Here is an 18,210-nt window from a genome sequence, read left to right on the forward strand (position 1 = left end):
TGAATTACATACCTAACGTTGGTTGGCAGTTTGGAAGCCAGTGGCTCAACTGAGTAAAGACTGTCTGGGAGGCGCAGGGTTACAGAAATGGTTTCAAGCTGTGATCATCATAAAATTCATGTTTGAATAGTTAATGCATAATAAAGGCCTTACCAGAAACACTGATGTTGGCTTAGTAGACACGATGTGTCTCGCTATTCACTGAGCGCGTGCATACCATTACCTATTAATATGTTAGTTTATGCTTTACAGCCAAGGTTTACGTTAAAAATAACAAAGATCGCGATCCGTTAATTCGATCGGAAAACACTCGGGGCAAATGGTGTCAGTGGCTGTTACTATGTAGTAAGAAATAATCCGTGTCTTATTATGGGCCACATGGTATTCAAGTTCGAAGCAAAGCACTGACCATACCAAGTTAATGTCTGAACAAGTGGGCGGCTTCAAGGTTATATCCTTGATCTCCATTCCTGTCGATTACCCTACACTTAAATTTGAAGTTGTGTACAATCTCACGTCTTCCTTGTCGTGGACCAGAGGTATGCAACAGGGGGCATTTTAGTACAATTCCACAAGGAAGACAATCTATAATCACGAATTAATACTACAGAATAATGAGAAATTACAAGAAATCAAACCCAGTAATGAATGTATCAACACCTAAGTTGGCAGCTATGTGTCGCTGCCATGCATGCAATGCTCCCATCTAAATGCAAATCAAACTAATTGTTACTCACCTCCCAAAAAACTCCTGAACACCGTTCAATGCTTCCATCATCTTCGAACAAAAACAGGGGGGGTATAGGGCTATGATATCAAAACCAAAAGCATTGGATGCCCATCCCGTCTCCAAAGGGGAACAAAACGTACGCCACGCTTATTAAACAGCAAGTCCGTCGTAAGCTCTCTCTACGGTTCGACTACCCATACCGGGCACCGTCCTCAACTGACCAAGGCTGTCAATACGACCGCCAGCCTCGTCGTTGCTAACAAGTTCAAGGTAGTCGACCAGATCGCGTGCCCTCTTTGCACCAAACCCGACCAGGCCTCGGATTTGGTCGAGGTCACGCGAGTTGACAATGTCCAGAAGTTGTTGCGTGCGAGGCGAGGCAGGACCTTCGTCTTCACCTGCGAGGATAGATTTAGTAGCAAGGGGCTTGACCTTGGTCTTTCGAGACTTGGACTTTTCAGCTTTATGCACAAACTCATCTTCTTCCACATCGGCCTCAGCAGTCTCATAATCGCAACCCGCATCATCATACACAAGCCTCCGCTTCTTGCGTTCCGAGCGGGGTGTTACTCGACGAGGAGAAGCTGCGGGAGCGTCTCCGTTCAGACGCGATCGTAGTCTCTCGATCTTGTTCAGCAGCTTTGCCTGACCAGGGAAGAACGGCAAAGCCATCTCGTACATCTTAAGAGCGATCTCATCCTCACCACGTTCCTTGTGTTGGCGGGCAGCAAGAAGGAAACGCAAGCCTTCCGACTTGGAATCGTCTCGCCATTCGTCACTATCGATTCGCTTTTCAAGAGCTTCCAATCGCCTCTGTACCGCCTCGCTGATCTCGGGCTGAACCGTTGGTGGCTGGGACTTTTGCTCATCCGCAATTCGAGCAGCGAGAATCTCGCTGACCTTCCTCTCAACCATAGCCTCGATTTGAGCAGCCGAGACCGTGATGGATGCCGGAGCTACGGGTCTCGAGATCTTGCTCGGTCTCATAGCGGCATCATTCTCAGATGGCCGCTTGACAGGGTTTGTTCGACGGGCCAAATTAGAGCTTGCAGGAGGTCGGCTGACAGGCGCTGCTGGCTTCGACTTGTCAATATAGACACTGAAAGCCTTGACAGGCTTATCGGCTGCTTTTTCAGCAGCCTTGTCGGCCGCCTTGGCAGTGACATTGCCATTGTGCACATTTGCGAGGTTGGCAAGAGGTCGCAGAGGTTGACGCAGAGCATTAGAGCCCGATAGTCCTGAGTTCGTCCTAGGAACTGATTTGTAGACAATTTCGTTCTCAATCTCCCTGACCTCAATTCGCTTAGCGCGGGAGCTGACGTTCAGACTGCTGAGAGTATCGAGGTGGTAACCTCGCAGAGGTGACAGGTTCAAGATCATGACAGTGATGCCGTTGTTCTGGCCTAGTGACAGAATGCGAGTCATCTTGGACTCTCGGTACGGAATTCGCTTATCGCCTCGGCCAATAGCATCGATGCACTGGCTCAAGACAAATAGACTCTTGTTGATGGCTGCAGATTCCACCAGTCTCTCCTTTGCATTGTCAGTTCGGCGGTTGTCCTCAGAACCAGCCAAGTCAATGGCTGATGCTGTACTCTCCTGGACTGAATCGGCGGTCGTTTGAATAAGCTTAACACGGAGGATAGCGTGGCTGCGACTGCTGTGAGCGTTGAGCTTGGTAGCTGCCGTGACGCGGTTGTTGTTGGCCTCGATGTACAACTTTTCGAAATCCTTCAGATCCTCGCAACCTCGTTCAGACAGACCGACTACAACAGTCTTGCCGTTGGCCTCGGCTCGTAGTGGTAGACCGGCAGGTGTTCGCTTTTCGGGTGGCTCAAGCAGATCGAAAACCTTATCGTTGTAGATTTCGTAGTATGATAGCAGAACCTTCACATCGGCCTCGCCCTTTGAGTCCTTCATGATCTTCTTGCCTCGTCGAAATACACTACTAAGCATTCTGGGAATGACACCGCGATCTGCCAGCTTCATACCGCCTCGCATCGTGTGTGTTTTACCCGTACCGGTGACACCATACGCGAATATTGTCACGTCAAATCCTTGGAAAAGAGACTTGACATACGGGGCAACTATCCAAGTCAACACGCGATACGAGGAAAAGCAAGACAAAACGCGTTAGTATAAAATATCTTACCTTCAGCAGTGAACAATTCCTCCTGAGTCGTAGCCCGGTCGTACACGCTGTTGAAAGTAAAGGAGAACTCCTCAGCCTCATTCTTTGGGTTGGGAATCTTTACAATCGTGTTGGGCCTGCTAGGATCGACAGCATCGGCTCGAACGATAATATCACATTCGCGCTCCTTTTCGAGCAATGGCCGTATCCTAGAGACGACTCTGACGCTCATCGTGTGGGTGGGTGTATTCGGTATCGGGAGGATTGGATGTAAGGGGGGGTTCCCGAAAAGTAGTGCAAGCAACAAGCCAAGGTGTGAAAGACTCGGACTCTATCAGCCTACCAAACTGGCCGCTACCACGTCCAGAAAGTTAGCAAATATTTGCTATAGACAAGATCACAAGGGTATCGGTCTAGTGAGATTGCTGGATGAAAGCACAGACGTTGGCCCAGCAACAGTCACACGTGACATGACGTGGGCAACGGGAAAAGCCGCTAACAATACTGGCTTTGGCGTCTGGTTCGAGGTTAGGTGAAGTGAAGAGAAGAGAGGTAGATATACAAGCTATACAGGCTCTTCCCGAGCTCATATATCCAACCAACAACATGCGAGGCCAATTGCCGTTATCAAGAGCGGCCCGAGGGCTTAGACTGAGGGCATTGCCTTCATATGCCTGCACCCAGTCTCAGTGCAGGTCCATACAGATCAGCGCTGCGCCGAGCACTGAAGCGCCCAAAGTTGGTGGTGATGCTTTCGGAGCTCTTGAGACGAGGGATCCTGCGGGTATGAATACGCCACACCATTGGGCTATGATTGATAAGCTCTGATATCTGACCTTGCGCCTGTATAGATGCTCGATTCGAGGTCCTCGGCTCGCCATATTCCCTACTATCTGTGACCCTGTCGGCATCGCAGAAGCTCTATACTCGGCGGGGCACATTGGTTGCTGTCGCCGGCAAGCCTGAAAATGTATGTAACTACTAAAGAAGACTATTAGCAGAGTTGTTGACAAAACTCCTAGGCCCAATCTACCCTCTCAATCCTCAACCCGATTACACGAGCCCTCCTCGGCGTCCCCTTCCTCTACCAGCGCATCTCAGCTACGACACCCATCACAGCCTTGATCTCGACCAAGTCACCCACAACCACATTCAAAATCCTCCACCTCGATGGAACGGCAGACTGGATGATCGCTCAAAGGAATGCATTGTTGGCTTGGACAGGACATACTCTTTCACCCTCAGCGCGCATCCAGAGTAGCCTGACACTCGCCCACTGGGGTAATACACTGTTGACAGGACGAGGTCTTGCTGCTCTATCAGCACCTGGACAGATTTACGAACTTACGCTCAAGGAGGGCGAGGAATTCGTGGCTCACCCTGGAAGTGTTGTTGCATACTCCATCAGTCGATATCCTCCTCAGCCTTTCCGCTTCAAGAGCAACAGTCTACGACTACAGGTGCCCTCACTATCACGATGGGTCTCAGAGCCTGAGTGGGTCAAGTCTGTTCGCAGCTTTGAGGTCTGGAAGTACCTAGCACGAGCTTTCTACGGTTTGAGAACAGCGACACGCCGAACTATCTGGGGTGATCGCCTCTTCCTACAGTTCCATGGACCTACAAAAATTCTCATGTCTAGCCGAGGTGTGCGTGCTTCAGATGTACTCACCAACAAGCAAGTGAATGAGATTGCCGACTCTGAACCCGGCGTGCTCTCTCAGGCTGTCGAGCTGGGCGACAAGCCCAAGCTGACAGGCGGTGCCGGACAGGGACTGGATGATAAATCTGTGACTGGAATTCACGTTGCCAAAGTTGAGAAGGATGGCAAGGTCAAGTTCGAAGATAACAAGGACCTTAAGGAGTTTATCCGATGAAACGATGCATGTAAAGAAAGGTAAAAGCCAATGAGCGATATTACAGAGATGAAAAAAGGAGAGGGAAGATGAGCCAGAAGTTTTGATACAACGTTTGTTTTACGTATGATTATCCATCATAGAGCTGGGGCCTTTATGTATCAATATTCAGAAGTTGAAACAAACATCACAGATTCACAGTCACACGTGCTTCTGAGGCCTACCAGTTGGTTGGTTCTTCCAGTATTCGGGGTCAACGTCTTCCTTATCTCAAATCAACATGCCAGAGAGGCTTCGGCAGGAGTTTGATAAGCCATCTGTTACCCTCGTGAGGTCATGTTGAATGGTCAGACCGGCTCATGGACTGGATGATCGGGAGGGATAAACGGCAAAGTGCCCGTTGCCTCAAGGACGGTAAAGTAAAAGATAGTGCAGGCCGATCAACAGGCTAATGACTTGTTACAGTGCACTTGACTGATTCATGGTCAGCTACAGCACCAGAACTAACCAATGGTTATATCAAGCTGCGACAAAAATCCCTTGGATGACTGTAAGAAAATGATTGCATACAGAAGATCTTCCCGTGTCTTGACTATTGGACAGTTTCGTTTACCACTCACGTTTTTGGTTAGGCAGTTCGCGACTCGGCTTCTTCTTAAGTCCACAAGTTGTAGTGGGATGCGAAATTCCATACGTGTATTATTCAGCCCTGATGTCGAATGAAGTGACTCCTTGGAGAGGAAGTGAGTGCTATTGGACAGAGCTAGACATATGCAGTTTCAATCAAGTGAGTCAGAGAATAACGGGAGCCGAGATATGTTGAATTCTTTCGTCCGTAAGCTCGGCCGGAACAGAAACGCGACCATGTTAAGACCGAGGAGAATCACTAATACCTAATGCCCACCCCATCTATCTACGGCACGATGTACCTACACCACTAGACTAGACTACGACGGCTTTATGGCCCGGGGTAGAGATAATCCCGATCTTTACGCCGCTCTGGCGATTCAACAGACCGAGATCTAGAATTGCAGATTCCTGTAGTTTCAGTAAGATGTGCATACTGCTACCCCTACCTACCCCACCCAGGGATCAAGAAATGGTATTAGAAATGAGCGACGTAGTAATTAGTCTCATAGGTAGTGATTAGGGCGAATGTGATATATGTCGATGGGTAGATGAAGGTGGCAGCAACTCCATGGACCTTTTCCACGGTGCACTGATAGCCAGTGGTATTATATAAGTAAATCTTTCTGCTACGTCGACAATGATTGATCGAGTACTGCATGCCACTGTCAACTAAAGCATAATATTTGACCAGCAATCTTGCCTTCTGACGCATCTTGATGATAATTAATCCTACTTTACACAATCACAACCATGCCTCGATCAACCACATCCTCGTCCTCGGACACAATTAATGATAGAACAATTCAGCCAGCAACATCGACCGACCCCGAGAAACAAAGCCGCCAAGAAACGAACAAGACAGAAGCCAACATACATCCGGTGCCTATCAACAACGTCGCAGTAGACCTTGAACGTGGTGACGATGACGAAAAGAAACAAACCCAGCAGCAGCCTCCAGCAGGAGGTCCTCCACCTGGAATGGCCACAGCCGATTTCCCTGATGGAGGACTCGAGGCTTGGCTCGTCGTCTTTGGCGGTTGGTGTGCGCTGTTCTGCACGTTTGGACTTGTAAACTGTGTGGGAGTCTTTCAGAAATATTATGTTTCTGGGCCGCTCAGGGATCATGGCAGTTCTGCTGTGAGTTGGATTATGTCTGTCGAGGTATTCTTCATGGTATTCTGCAGTGCTCTGGTACGTATAGTCTTGCCCTTCGATGAAGTTGCATCTCACCAACCTTTGAAATAGTTCGGTCGTTTTTTCGATACCTATGGCCCAAAGTATCTCCTCTGGTGCGGCACTGTTGCCTACATCTTTGGTCTGATGATGGTATCCTTGTCAACAGAATACTACCAGTTCTTCCTTTCGCAATCCATTGTCGCATCCATCGGTTCCAGCGCTGTATTCAACGCCTCCATGTCCTCTCTTGTCACTTGGTTCTTCAGACGGCGTGCGGCGGCTTTCGGTATCATGGTATCAGGATCATCTCTCGGAGGCGTTATTCTTCCAATCATGATGGATAAGATGATCAAGAGTGTGGGCTTTCCCTGGATGATGCGAACTATGGCTTTCATGTTCCTTGTTCTGCTCGGCATAGCTTGCCTCACTGTCAAGTCTCGTCTGCCTCCTCGCCCTAGGCCTTTCATCTTCATGGAATATCTCAACGGTCTTCGTGAACTCCCCATCCTCATCACTGTCTTTGGGTTCTTCCTTTTTATGTGGGGAATGTTTCTTCCTTTCAACTATGTCCTACTCCAGGCTCAGGCGGCAGGCATGTCCGAGACATTGATTCCTTATTTGTTGCCTATCCTCAATGCTGTGAGGTAAGTCGTATCACTCCGGGTAATGCAGGTTGTTATGTATTAACATGATCCCAGCATCTTCGGCCGTATCATCCCAGGCATCATTGCCGACAAACTTGGCCGATTTAATGTAATGATTGCCATCACCTTTATTTCTGCACTCTTCTGCCTATGTGTCTGGATTCCTCTCGACAGCACGGCCGGTATTGTTGTCTTTGCCATTATTTTTGGTTTCGCTTCAGGTGGTTACATCAGCCTTGTCCCGACTCTAATCGCCCAGCTCTCCGATATCCGTCAAATTGGCACTCGCGTCGGCGCTGCGTTTGCCGTTGCGTCTTTTGGTGCTCTGACCGGAAGTCCTATCGGTGGCGCGATTGTGTCTGCCCAGGATGGCAATTATCTGGGCCTGCAGCTTTTCTGTGGTTGCTCTATGATGGCAGGTTGTATCGCCTTTATCTGCGCACGTTATGTGCAAGTTGGTTTCAAGATTGTCAAGGTTTGAGCCACACGTTTCGAAAACTATTCCTTGATGAATTGCTCGGGGTAGTTCAACAAAGTGTAAGCGTAAAAATGATCCGACGTGGTGGGACAATGAAGTGTAGTGAGTTCTTGGCATAATGTAATACAGCGATAAAAAAGAAGACGACTCTGGAAACATTAGATCCCCACTCAGGCACACGATATATAGTACTAGGAATAATCGATGAAAATCAAAACAAAGAAGACGCCTTGCATTATCTTGATCCAGGACATGTTATCACAGGAAGGGACTAATAAATTTTATATGATCCAATGAATTAGCTTGTGCTAGGGGAAGCTTAAGGTAACATGAATAGGGTATAGGATGTTCTCAGGAATGTAGATAGATAATGGTGAATTGTTTAATCATTAGAGATCATAAACAGCTTCTGATTTGGGATATCATCATTGAAAGGGACGATGGGGAGAAAAAATTAAGGGCATACATACAATACGTGTGAGCGCGAATAGGGTGTCGTGAAGAGAGCGTGAACCTATCAAGTCTGAGGACAGTTAGTGTTGTTCAGAAAGGTAACAACCAAACTTTGATATGAGTAGGCAAGGGCTCAGGAATGTAGATAGATAGATATTGGTGAATGTTTGAATCATTGGAGATCATAAACAGCTTCTGATTTTGTATATCATCATAGCGAAGGGGGAGAAGGAAGACGAGTTTCACATACCATAAATAGTCATATTATCGCGTTTCGTGCAACAAAATGGTGTAAAGCTACAAAATTCTAAACACGATCAGCAAACAGGTTATTCAATAGTCGTCAAATCATGTTGTTGAAGGGAATTTGCTCAGGAATGTTGATAGATAGATATTGGTAATTGGTTTAATCATTAAAGATCATAAACAGCTTCTGGGTTTGGGGTATCATCGTTGCAAATAGAGGGGTAGTGCCAGGGCCAATGAAGGGATGAGTGAAAACTTACCTCATGAAAGAAACCTAACTGCCCATGCGTGAGATGGCACAGTTCAGGGCTTCACATGGAAACAAAACAAAACTCCAATTCTCTAGTGTAGCATCTCTTCCTCGCCCAGAAGAGTTATGTACAATCGCTCCCGTCCCGTTCGCCTGCTTGTCGTTTTGTGCTTTATTGACTACCCTCGACAGTCGCCTTAATGGGGTTAATCTCAACCCCGTACTTCTGGCTAAGTCGCTCTGCCCTTCGCTCATCGTATCCAGGAGGTCGAATGCCTGTTGTAATGTGAGATGCTGCATCGAGAGAGTGACGCAATGCGCGACTTACCTCGACCCTCGCCAATCTCTGAGATAGTCTGCTCAATAGGCAGTCTGGTGGATCGTCGGACGATTTCCTTACGCTCAAACTCATCGCCCTCTCGCTTGAAAGTGTCATATCGACCGCCGAGGTAGTGGAATGTGCCCTGGAAGGCGGCAAGACCACTACCGAGACCCATGACGATGGGCATTCGTTTCGCTGTAGCGTGTCAGACCAAATGCGCTAATGTATTAAGCCGTGGATTTATCTCATACTGGGGAGGCCAAGGACAGCGCCCAAGGCAAAACCACCGAGAGCGGCAGAGAAGGAGTCGTCCTTCTCACGAAGGTTCATTGAGGTTCGCGAAGCAAAGACATATGCGGCGGGGGCGGCGGCTGGAGGATGGAGTCAGTATTACAAAACTCTCAATTGAACTTTCAACTGGTGTATTATACCTCCGAGGCCAATGATGGCAGAGCCGCGGGTGAAGACGCTCAGAATGCCGACATTGTGCTTAGCCATAGCATTCTTGACGGAAGAGAGGAAGAGACCACTGAGACCACCAATCACGGCAGCCTTTGCAGTGTCGTCGAGGACATCGTGAGGCTTGAAGTAGGTGTCGGGCTTCTTGTGAGCCGGAAAGTTCGCGCTCGACGGGTGCTCCATGGCGATTGCAATTGCTGAGGGAGGAGTTGGGAGCTTTTATCTTGGGCCTGAGGTTGAAGCCGAGCTATGGAAACTGTAGGATTGCGAGCCTCCACTGCAACACGTGACGTTGGTCATTCAATTGCCTTGATCTCATTGGTTCATGATTGGATTCGAGATATGGCTCGGTACGTACCGTCTCTAAATATGCCCCACCACCTTTGAAGATTCCAGTCTGTAAGAAAAATCCATGAGCTTGACAAGATATTCTTCTGTTTGAACTTCAAACAGTTATTAAATAAGGCCAAAACCACACATTGCCTCTTTAACTCTCATAACATGACTCTACTGCCCACTCCCACTATCTTTTCAAAATATAAGCAGCACTAAACTCAGTATCAAACAGAGCATCATACAACGCCTCTTACACAGTTGGATATAAGAGTATCACTCGTCAGTCTATAACTGGACCAGACTCAAACTTACTGAACTCCTGAAACCTCGATCAAATACTTGAGAACAACAAGTCTTATAAGCATCCCGACTAAAGCAGTATCAAAATGGATTTGGATCCGGTTCATAAGCCATCTCAAGTTGAAGAAACAAAGGAGCAGAGCAACGGGCAGGGCCAAGTCGAACAAAATCATGCTCAACAAGATCCCACTGCAGGACCTCAGGCAGAGAAAAAAGAAGCTATAGTCCCCTCTCAAGTTTCCACTGTTCCTCAAAAGCGACCTGCCGAAGATGAACTCGCTCCACCCATGTCAAAGAACGCACTTAAGCGTCTGAGGAAGCAGCAACAATGGGAAGCCGGTAAAGAAGACCGAAAGCAGAAGCGCAAGGATAGCCGAATTGCTCGAAAAGTCCGCAAGCGCGAGGAAAGAGACGCCCTCATCGCCCAGGGCATAAACCCCTACGCCAACAAGCAGAAACTACCTTCAGTAAACGTTCCCATCTCACTCATCTTCGATTGCGAGTTTGAGCAGTACATGCGGGAGAAGGAGATCATCTCGCTCGGCAGTCAGATTACTAGGTCGTATTCGGAGAACAAGAATGCGAGGTATCGCACTAATATTTACGTCTCAAACTGGAACGGAAAGCTCGCTGAGCGTTTCCATCAGATTCTCGATGACAAGCACCAGAACTGGAAGGGCATCGACTTCGTGGAAGGGAATTTTATCGAGTGCGCGGAAAAGGCTCGCGAGAAGATGAAGCACGACAATATGATCGAGCCCCTTCAACGAAGTCTCACAGAAAAGAGCCCCTGGACGAGGGACGAGCAGGATCCTCTCCCTCTTCCTGATCCCGAGCCTGAGCCTCGCCCCGAATATAGCGATATTGTCTATCTGTCGTCAGATTCACCATACACACTCGAACGTCTTGAGCCCAACAAGAGCTATGTCATCGGTGGTCTCGTCGACAAGAACCGTGAAAAGGGATTGTGCTACAAGCGAGCGAGGGAACGTGGTATCCGCACGGCTCGTTTGCCTATCGGTCAGTACATGGTCATGCAAAGTCGAACGGTTCTTACGACGAATCACGTCGTCGAGATCATGCTCAAGTGGCTCGAGTACGAGAACTGGGGTGAAGCCTTCATGAGCGTCATTCCCAAGCGTAAGGGGGGCCAGTTGAAAGAGCAGGGTGCCTCAACCGGAACTCGGGAAGCAGAAGGTGCCGAAGAAGAGGATCCTGAGGAGGGGAATGCGGAAATTAAGGACCCTGATGCTGAGGAGCCTTCCTCTGAGCAAAACACACCTGAAGTTGAGGTTGCTTCCAAGTAAAATATCTATTTGTATCAACGGATGCCGTACTGCGCCAGCCAAGTCCAAACCAAAATGCTAAATTTACCGCATTTACACTGTTCATAAGTCCATCCAGTTTCATATAACGTCTAAAATTCCATGCTTTCCTCATCTCTCTCCCGCTTAACCTTGACGTCCTTCTCGTCCTTCATCAACCCGTTGACGAAGTGTCTAAACTGGTCGATATAAGGCTTCAGGCTCGTCTTTTCCCAATCAGCGACACCCTTGCCGCCCTCTTCATCCTCGCTCTTCCAGGAGTCGATCTCTGCTAGAAGACCCTGTACCGTAGGCACGCCCAGTGGGTCGAAATCCTCGAGGTTTTTGGTGTTGATAGGTACACAGACACGGCCGGTACCGGGATGCACGACGAAAGGACTCTTGAGCAAATGGTTGAGCTTCTTGCTGACTTCAATATCAAGTCGGGGGTAGGTGTACTCCAGGACAATATCTTGTTTGGCTTCCAGGAGCTGTCTGGCATCGAGGTTCTTGCTGGCGCCTGACTTTGCTACAGCATCGATGTCCGCCCATTTGGAGGCCGAGGCACGTCCTGGGGCAGCATCCCATTTCCTTCGTAGTGACTCGTTGAGGTTCTGGTTTGGCAGAAGCTGCAGAAGCTTCTCAGACTGTTCGGGAGAGGCCCAGGGGTCTTGCATCTCAAGAACATCCTCCTGAAAATGAGGCTTGAGGATTTCCAAGCTTCGTCTAGAGAGCGTTAGTACTCGATGTTTTGAAGCGACTGTATGAACTTACGCAAGATGAGGGTGTAGCGGTCTCCTCACGTTGACCTTCTTTCCACTCTGTGCACCTCCCCTAACCACCTCGAGGTAGCCAGCAATTGCCCTTCTCTTCTGATCGTCCATGCCTCGAACTTTCTTATCGCAAACCCAGGCGTGAGCACCTCGTCGACCCGAGTACACCCACATGATGTGCTTGAAGCCAAAGTCTTCCCTAAGCGCCACATCAACCACTTTAATAGCCATGGTCATGAACTGCCAGCACTTGTTGCAGATGTTCGCTTTGTCACAGCATGTTCGGATATCATCGTAGTCTGTCAAATCGATATCGAAGCACAATTCCTTCGCAAGGGGTTTGAAAGCGGATGAGTTTCGTAGTGTCTTTCGGTCGCGCGGGTTGGTAGTGTAAACGGGACCAATTTCGAAACGAGATGGCATCAATCGAAGGACGTCTTTTCGCAGTCTGGGTTATGGTGAGCGTTTTGGTAGCTATGGTTGAAGATAGTACGTACGTATCAGCAGTAGGGAAAGATTGATATCGGAGGTAGGCATCATTCTGTAGGGTAAAGGCAAACTCTCGATTGCCAAAGTCGTTGGTTGGCGTAGGACTATGGTTAAGCCACTGGAATAGGTATCGCCAAGGGAACAATCGCTGGTAGAAACTTCGCATGACTTCTGGGTCTGAAGCCTTCAAAGACATGGCATCGCTGTAACTAGTCAGTCCACCTGCAAGCCTCGAGCTTCTGCACTTTCACTCACAACAGGGGAGCAACTGGTGAACTGGGCTGGATCGCCGCAGAACTTGTGGGAAACTCATCATCAGAGTCGACATCGTCAAACAAATCCTCAAGCTGCTTGACTTCCTTCTTAACATCTTCCGTGTCGCTCATCTTGGTATCGCCCTCTGTCGCATTGGGGGTATTGTCCGAAATTCCAGTTTCCTCTACCGGCTCGTCCTTAACGATGCTAGGGGTTGACATGGCTTCAGCTTCAATGGAATGGGGCATTTTCCCTCGATCGAGAAGAACTGTATGTAAGATCAATTCTTTGATAGTCATATAATTTTGAAGTTGTCGTCAGTCACTGGTTGTCGCAGTGATGGAATAGCAAGATTAAACTAAAGACGGGCAGCAGACGTAGGGTGGAACGCGTTGAGCGCGTCTTTCCGCGTAAAGAGATTTCTACTTTGGGTAGCAGGATAAGGTACGTACATTCGTACTGCTAAACAACTTACTAATGTCTTCGCTTACATCTCTCCATCACTTTATATTCATTCCCAGTCAAACTATGGCCGATAATCGTGTTCAAAAATAAAATAAAATAGTCATTGAAAACATACTTTTAGTTCATGTCGGAATTAGAACCAGAATCTATATCTATGCTCATGGGTATTATCTAAAATATTTGTCATTCTACCTATAAACACATCTTACTCGACTTCTTCAATCTTCTTAATCATATCACCTCCAATTCTTGCAATTTCTGACAATACAGCCTTTCGGTTCACCACCACGACATCGCCATCTTCGCCGGCGACATTGTGGAAGTTATAAGGCAGACCAGCTCGGAACTTTTGCTGCTGGAGCTTCGGGTTCCATATGGCGCCAATGACAGCATCGTCTTCGTCGCCATTGTGGGTTCCCCTGAAGAAGACAAGTGTGTCTTCGTACACGCGCTGGAGCTCCTGCATAAAGACATCGACAGGGTGAGCGCGGATGGGGAGGGGTGTACGACCTGTTCGTTCGTCGAGGTTCTTGAATTGGGAATGGCGGCGAGCTGAAGGGTCGGAAGCTGCCTCTCGAAGAATTGAGCGGATGGCCTTGCGGGAAAGATGGAAGAGAACATCGTAGTCTTCAAGTGATGTGTCAAAAAGATCGGTAGCATCGATGTGGTAGCCGCTGTCTTTGACAAGCTTGCATGCGGCCTTGGCCAATCGTGTCATGCGCGAAGCAATGAGCTTAGAGGGTCCATTACGAGTGTAGGCCAAGCCAGACGTATCGACAGAGGTGGCAACAAACATGACTGTGTGGTTCATGTTTGGGTCCTTCTTACGCCAAGCCTCAAGCTCATTACGGATGGTGTGTCTATCGTCATCTGTCAATTCCTCGGCCGAATCGACCAGCAAAGGCTCATCACGCCAATCCCACCGAGATAGGAAAGTCAAGGTGCGCAAAAAGCCCGTTGAAGCACTTGTGGGTGCGCGCCACGGGTAGGGCTGCAAGAAGACATTCAGGACAAAGAGCTCAATGAGCTCTTCGCTGATGTGGCCTGAGAGCTTGTGGGCGTTGAACCATTGCTTCACCAGGCGAATGGTCTGAGACAGAGGGTGAAGTCTAGTACAGAAAGTTGCGATGGTTTGTGTATGGATTGGAAGGGTCTCAAAGAACCACTTAGTTCGAGCGAGAACCTCTTCTGACTCCTCACGGATACGAGGGTCAAGTGTCTTGTTCTTGATCTGTCGCTCGAGCAGGATGTCTTCCAGATCAGCATGAATCCTCAACCGGAATGCTGCTCCAGTATCATAGACGATATCGAGATAGGCCAAGTTCTCGATCCCAATCTCCTTGTTGTCTCGACCAAGGTAAGTTTTGATATTCTCTTTTGTTGATGTCAGACGCCTATCGAAATCGAGTAAAAACTCAATCTTGGTCTCTTGAATAGCTACCGAATTCTCCGGCCACCGACCTGATGCCTCAAAGTAAATATTGACATCTATAGGCTCGATGGTTCCTGTATGGAAGCCAGGAGTGGGAGCATCAATGGAAGCATATCTGGCAGCTGCTGATACTGCTGAGAGTTGTCGGATCTGCAATGGCAAATCTTCGAGGTTTCGAATATCGTATTCGAGAGTTTGGAAAGCTCGTCGGGCAGCGTCAAAAGCCTCCTTATCCATATGCGAGAAGGTGACTATGTTGGAGAAACCCGCGCCAAATGCAGTAATGTCTCCGCTGTTAACCTTGAGGTGACGCTTCAAGGTATGCTCAGCAATCTCCTCGCAGATCTGGAATGGCACCTTGCTTGACCACTCAACGCACTCAAGAATGCTTCCATCCTTGAAGCGACGCAACTCAGCCTTATCACCCCAGAATCGACGGAACTTTGCAGCCTCGTCTGGTTCTTCAGCTGGAGGGCCATGCTCCATTTGACGACCCATTTGGGCAAACTCGAACATGACGCCAAACTGAACTTTGTCAGAGTCTGAAGGTGGTGCGGAGCCCAGTTTCCAACCAGCCTTTGAAGGCAACTGGAAATGCAAGAGGTGGGATCGATTACCATAGGCCTTCTTGAGCACTTTGTGGGCTTCCAAGCTGAAATCCCAAGCGGATCCTCTACAGTCAGGAGACTCCAAATGCTTGGAACCGTGGCTCTTGAGCTCAAAAATGGCGTCGAACGTCTGGAGGAGAGCATCTGACTTGATGATAAACGTAGGGGCAAACTTGTCGGCAGCTTCGTCGGCGAAGTTATCTGTGGTTGATTTGGCGTGCATCTGGAGGAGACTGGCAGACCAGGGGCTCATCTTTGACATGACGTTGAGTTCTCTGATAGGGTCGTACATGACAGGGCCGGCTTCTCGAACGGTATCGGCTCTTATCTTGGAAGAGCCAAAAACGAATGGCTTTTCGTTAAAATCGGTGGTCGAAAGGAATTGAATGGCAGCCTTGAATAGCTCAGTACTGCTGAGAGAGTTGGAAAATAAGGCCTTGCCATTGCGTCCACCCATCTGGAGCAGCAAAGCGATCATGACAGACCACTCAAAATGGCCAAATCCACCTTGAGACAAGGAACTGCCGAAGCCTCTCTGTTGTAGCCAGATTCGTCCCAGCACGCAGGCATCAGTTAGGCCTTGACACTCGTTCTTGGCGTGTGTAAGGACGCGCAAGTAGGAAATGAATGTTTCCTCTGCTTTCAAAGTAGAGTTGTAGAAGGGAGTGCCGGACTTGGTTTTCTTGTCGTCAGTCTCGCCAGTTCGGTTGTTGTTATAAGTAGGAAGCAACTTTGACCTAGGGAAGAGTCCCTCAGGCGCACATGGGATAAGACGAATGGTATACGGAGATTTGGAGGCCTTTTCCTTAGTCTCTTTGTCCTCGTCCTCCTCTTCGGGCTTGGGTCGAAGTGCGAGCACAGGCAGAAGCGGGTTCTCATTCAAGTATTCGAAACTGATGTCCATCGAATTATCCAACTCTTTCTTAACACTGGCGGCGATATAGGCGATGTAGTAGGCTCTTCGATAGAAGTATCGCATGCTCGTAAAGTCCTTCTCCTGGAACATGGTTTTAGGCATTTGGACTACCATATCGATTCCTTGCGACTGAGATTTGATAATGGTCTTGGCGACGTAACCGCCGACGACATTATAGGAAGCTGGCTTCTCGTAGGAAAGCTTGTAGGGCGCGTCTTTTGCGGGCTTCGGGTCGGGGTATGGAATGACTATGCGATGCTTCTTCTCAAAGCGAGTGCTGACTTGGGTGATCTTGAAAATTTGTTAGTCTTGAGGGTAGGCGGCTTGTAGCAGAATAGAACGAACAGGTTCAGGACCATGCGGTATTGCATTGTCAATAGCCTCCTTTAATCGATGGAGATTTTCATCGACTCCCTTCAATGCCTTTCCGTAATCGAGCTTTGCTTCTTTCAAGAGCTCGTCGGTTTGGAGCACGAACGTGCTAGCGGTTGAAACACGAGCAGAACTGCGAGCCTCAAAATCAATGAGGGCATCGTGTCTTAGACCATACCCAGCATGGTCTATCTTTCGTCGTTTCGAGTTTGACTCCATAGCGATCGAGGGTAATGCGCCAGCTGTGGGAATGGCGGAAATTGTCGTCTTTTCGGAGGGTCCTTGATGTTGAAGCTGTCGCTATTGTTTGGCCAGACCTAACTAATTTTTTTTCTGCGACGATGGGATCTGCGGGGCGATAAGATCCTTATCAGTTCCATGATGTACGTACCTTATAAGATGCTGCCCGTTAGTACCTAGGTAGGTAGGTACTAGCTTCATGGTTCAACCATCCGACAGGGTCCAAAAGTGTCTGTGTGATGGACTAGACTATGCCCGGGGTTCATTTACAATAAAGGAAATACTACTGCAAATGCTCAATTGTGATTATGATTAATCTAGGTCGATTTCCAGTACTCATTGTATCTTGGTATGTCTTTGTAATGAATCTTAATTTGGATTAAAGTTAGTAGAGTCTGAGCGAATGCCGTGTTACTATAAGTGAATAGGTAGATGAGTGATGTATAACTATTTGATCAACAAAAGCTCAAATTGGGTCGTGTCATAATCACGATTCAATCTTGATCTCCCTTAAAATCCTCGCCCTCTTTAAGTATGGAGTCAATCGTTCGTCAGACCTTTGCTTTCTTTGGAAAGAAAAAAAAGTTGACGCCAGATCTTCCTTGCACAAAGATTTATGCAGCCTGGCAGCTACTGCAGCATGAGCATGTGGGATTTGTCCAGGCGATCACTTCTGATGAACTCCTTGCTTTGATAAAACCCGCCAAATAAAGCCCGCCTTGCAGAACGCTCAGGCCAATTCGGTCCAGCCTATCCAGTTTATCCACTCAGATATCCAACAGCATTAGCCTATTATCTCAACCACCTGTTTTATTCAAACCTCACATCGCCCTTTATTACCATGCATACCTAGGTAGGTACTGATGCATATCACATACATCAGTTTCTCCCCACCATGTTAATCACGATCGGTGATCGTCACCCAAATTCTAGCATCGGAAACTGAGACAACTCAACCGTGAATCCACGACACTAAATCAATCCGGACTATGTGTGTAAATTGAGAAACGCAACATGCTAAGACAAATGCCCGTTCAGCCGTGGGATATCGGGTTGTTTACCATTCCAGCCAAAACTCTAGACACCGAGAAAAACTAGGGTCTTGAACATCAACACACACACAGCCCAGTCTTTTCTGATTTGACAAGACACGCATGCTAATGATGATAGACATCACGTCGAGACATCAACGAGCTCTCCGTTGCATTAGCCTTGCGTAACCGGAACCCCTACTTGCTGCAGGTTTCTTTCGCCCTTGACGTCTTTTGGCCGTTTTTAGTTAACGATTGGTCCTTTGAAGTAACACCAGTGGTAAAAAAGGTCCCGTCCAGCGTTTGTTTTGTTTTGG

The 18,210-nt window shown here is 48.2% G+C and overlaps 7 protein-coding genes across 7 annotated transcripts; 3 read left to right on the top strand and 4 right to left on the bottom strand.

Moving 5' to 3' along the window:
* Positions 1–880: 880 nt before the first annotated feature.
* Positions 881–3,093, bottom strand: FSST1_011995 (P-loop containing nucleoside triphosphate hydrolase protein; the record flags this gene model as incomplete). The annotated part of the gene is made up of 2 exons (XM_083235180.1): positions 881–2,817; positions 2,883–3,093. The coding sequence occupies 2 exons, from the start codon at positions 3,091–3,093 to the stop codon at positions 881–883; spliced, it is 2,148 nt and encodes a 715-aa protein (XP_083081691.1).
* A 374-nt stretch (positions 3,094–3,467) lies between these two features.
* Positions 3,468–4,735, top strand: FSST1_011996 (mitochondrial biogenesis AIM24-domain-containing protein; the record flags this gene model as incomplete). The annotated part of the gene is made up of 3 exons (XM_083235181.1): positions 3,468–3,645; positions 3,713–3,831; positions 3,884–4,735. The coding sequence occupies 3 exons, from the start codon at positions 3,468–3,470 to the stop codon at positions 4,733–4,735; spliced, it is 1,149 nt and encodes a 382-aa protein (XP_083081692.1).
* Positions 4,736–6,094: 1,359 nt separating this feature from the next.
* On the top strand, positions 6,095–7,645 carry FSST1_011997 (major facilitator superfamily domain-containing protein; the record flags this gene model as incomplete). The annotated part of the gene is made up of 3 exons (XM_083235182.1): positions 6,095–6,535; positions 6,590–7,164; positions 7,219–7,645. The coding sequence occupies 3 exons, from the start codon at positions 6,095–6,097 to the stop codon at positions 7,643–7,645; spliced, it is 1,443 nt and encodes a 480-aa protein (XP_083081693.1).
* A 1,118-nt stretch (positions 7,646–8,763) lies between these two features.
* On the bottom strand, positions 8,764–9,555 carry FSST1_011998 (uncharacterized protein; the record flags this gene model as incomplete). Its single annotated transcript, XM_083235183.1, has 4 exons — positions 8,764–8,867; positions 8,920–9,108; positions 9,165–9,284; positions 9,345–9,555. 4 exons carry the CDS (start codon positions 9,553–9,555, stop codon positions 8,764–8,766), a joined length of 624 nt encoding a protein of 207 aa, XP_083081694.1.
* Positions 9,556–10,094: 539 nt separating this feature from the next.
* On the top strand, positions 10,095–11,315 carry FSST1_011999 (tRNA (guanine(9)-N(1))-methyltransferase; the record flags this gene model as incomplete). Its single annotated transcript, XM_083235184.1, has 1 exon — positions 10,095–11,315. One exon carries the CDS (start codon positions 10,095–10,097, stop codon positions 11,313–11,315), a length of 1,221 nt encoding a protein of 406 aa, XP_083081695.1.
* Positions 11,316–11,425: 110 nt separating this feature from the next.
* On the bottom strand, positions 11,426–13,050 carry FSST1_012000 (DNA primase subunit PRI1; the record flags this gene model as incomplete). Its single annotated transcript, XM_083235185.1, has 4 exons — positions 11,426–12,038; positions 12,087–12,533; positions 12,583–12,777; positions 12,830–13,050. The coding sequence occupies 4 exons, from the start codon at positions 13,048–13,050 to the stop codon at positions 11,426–11,428; spliced, it is 1,476 nt and encodes a 491-aa protein (XP_083081696.1).
* Positions 13,051–13,499: 449 nt separating this feature from the next.
* Positions 13,500–16,841, bottom strand: FSST1_012001 (rRNA-processing protein UTP22; the record flags this gene model as incomplete). The annotated part of the gene is made up of 2 exons (XM_083235186.1): positions 13,500–16,541; positions 16,596–16,841. 2 exons carry the CDS (start codon positions 16,839–16,841, stop codon positions 13,500–13,502), a joined length of 3,288 nt encoding a protein of 1,095 aa, XP_083081697.1.
* Between the last annotated feature and the right edge of the window lie 1,369 nt (positions 16,842–18,210).

Source organism: Fusarium sambucinum, chromosome III, assembly GCF_050947815.1.
Source record: "Fusarium sambucinum isolate potato_lamoka chromosome III, whole genome shotgun sequence".
In the NCBI taxonomy this organism is placed as follows: domain Eukaryota; kingdom Fungi; phylum Ascomycota; class Sordariomycetes; order Hypocreales; family Nectriaceae; genus Fusarium; species Fusarium sambucinum.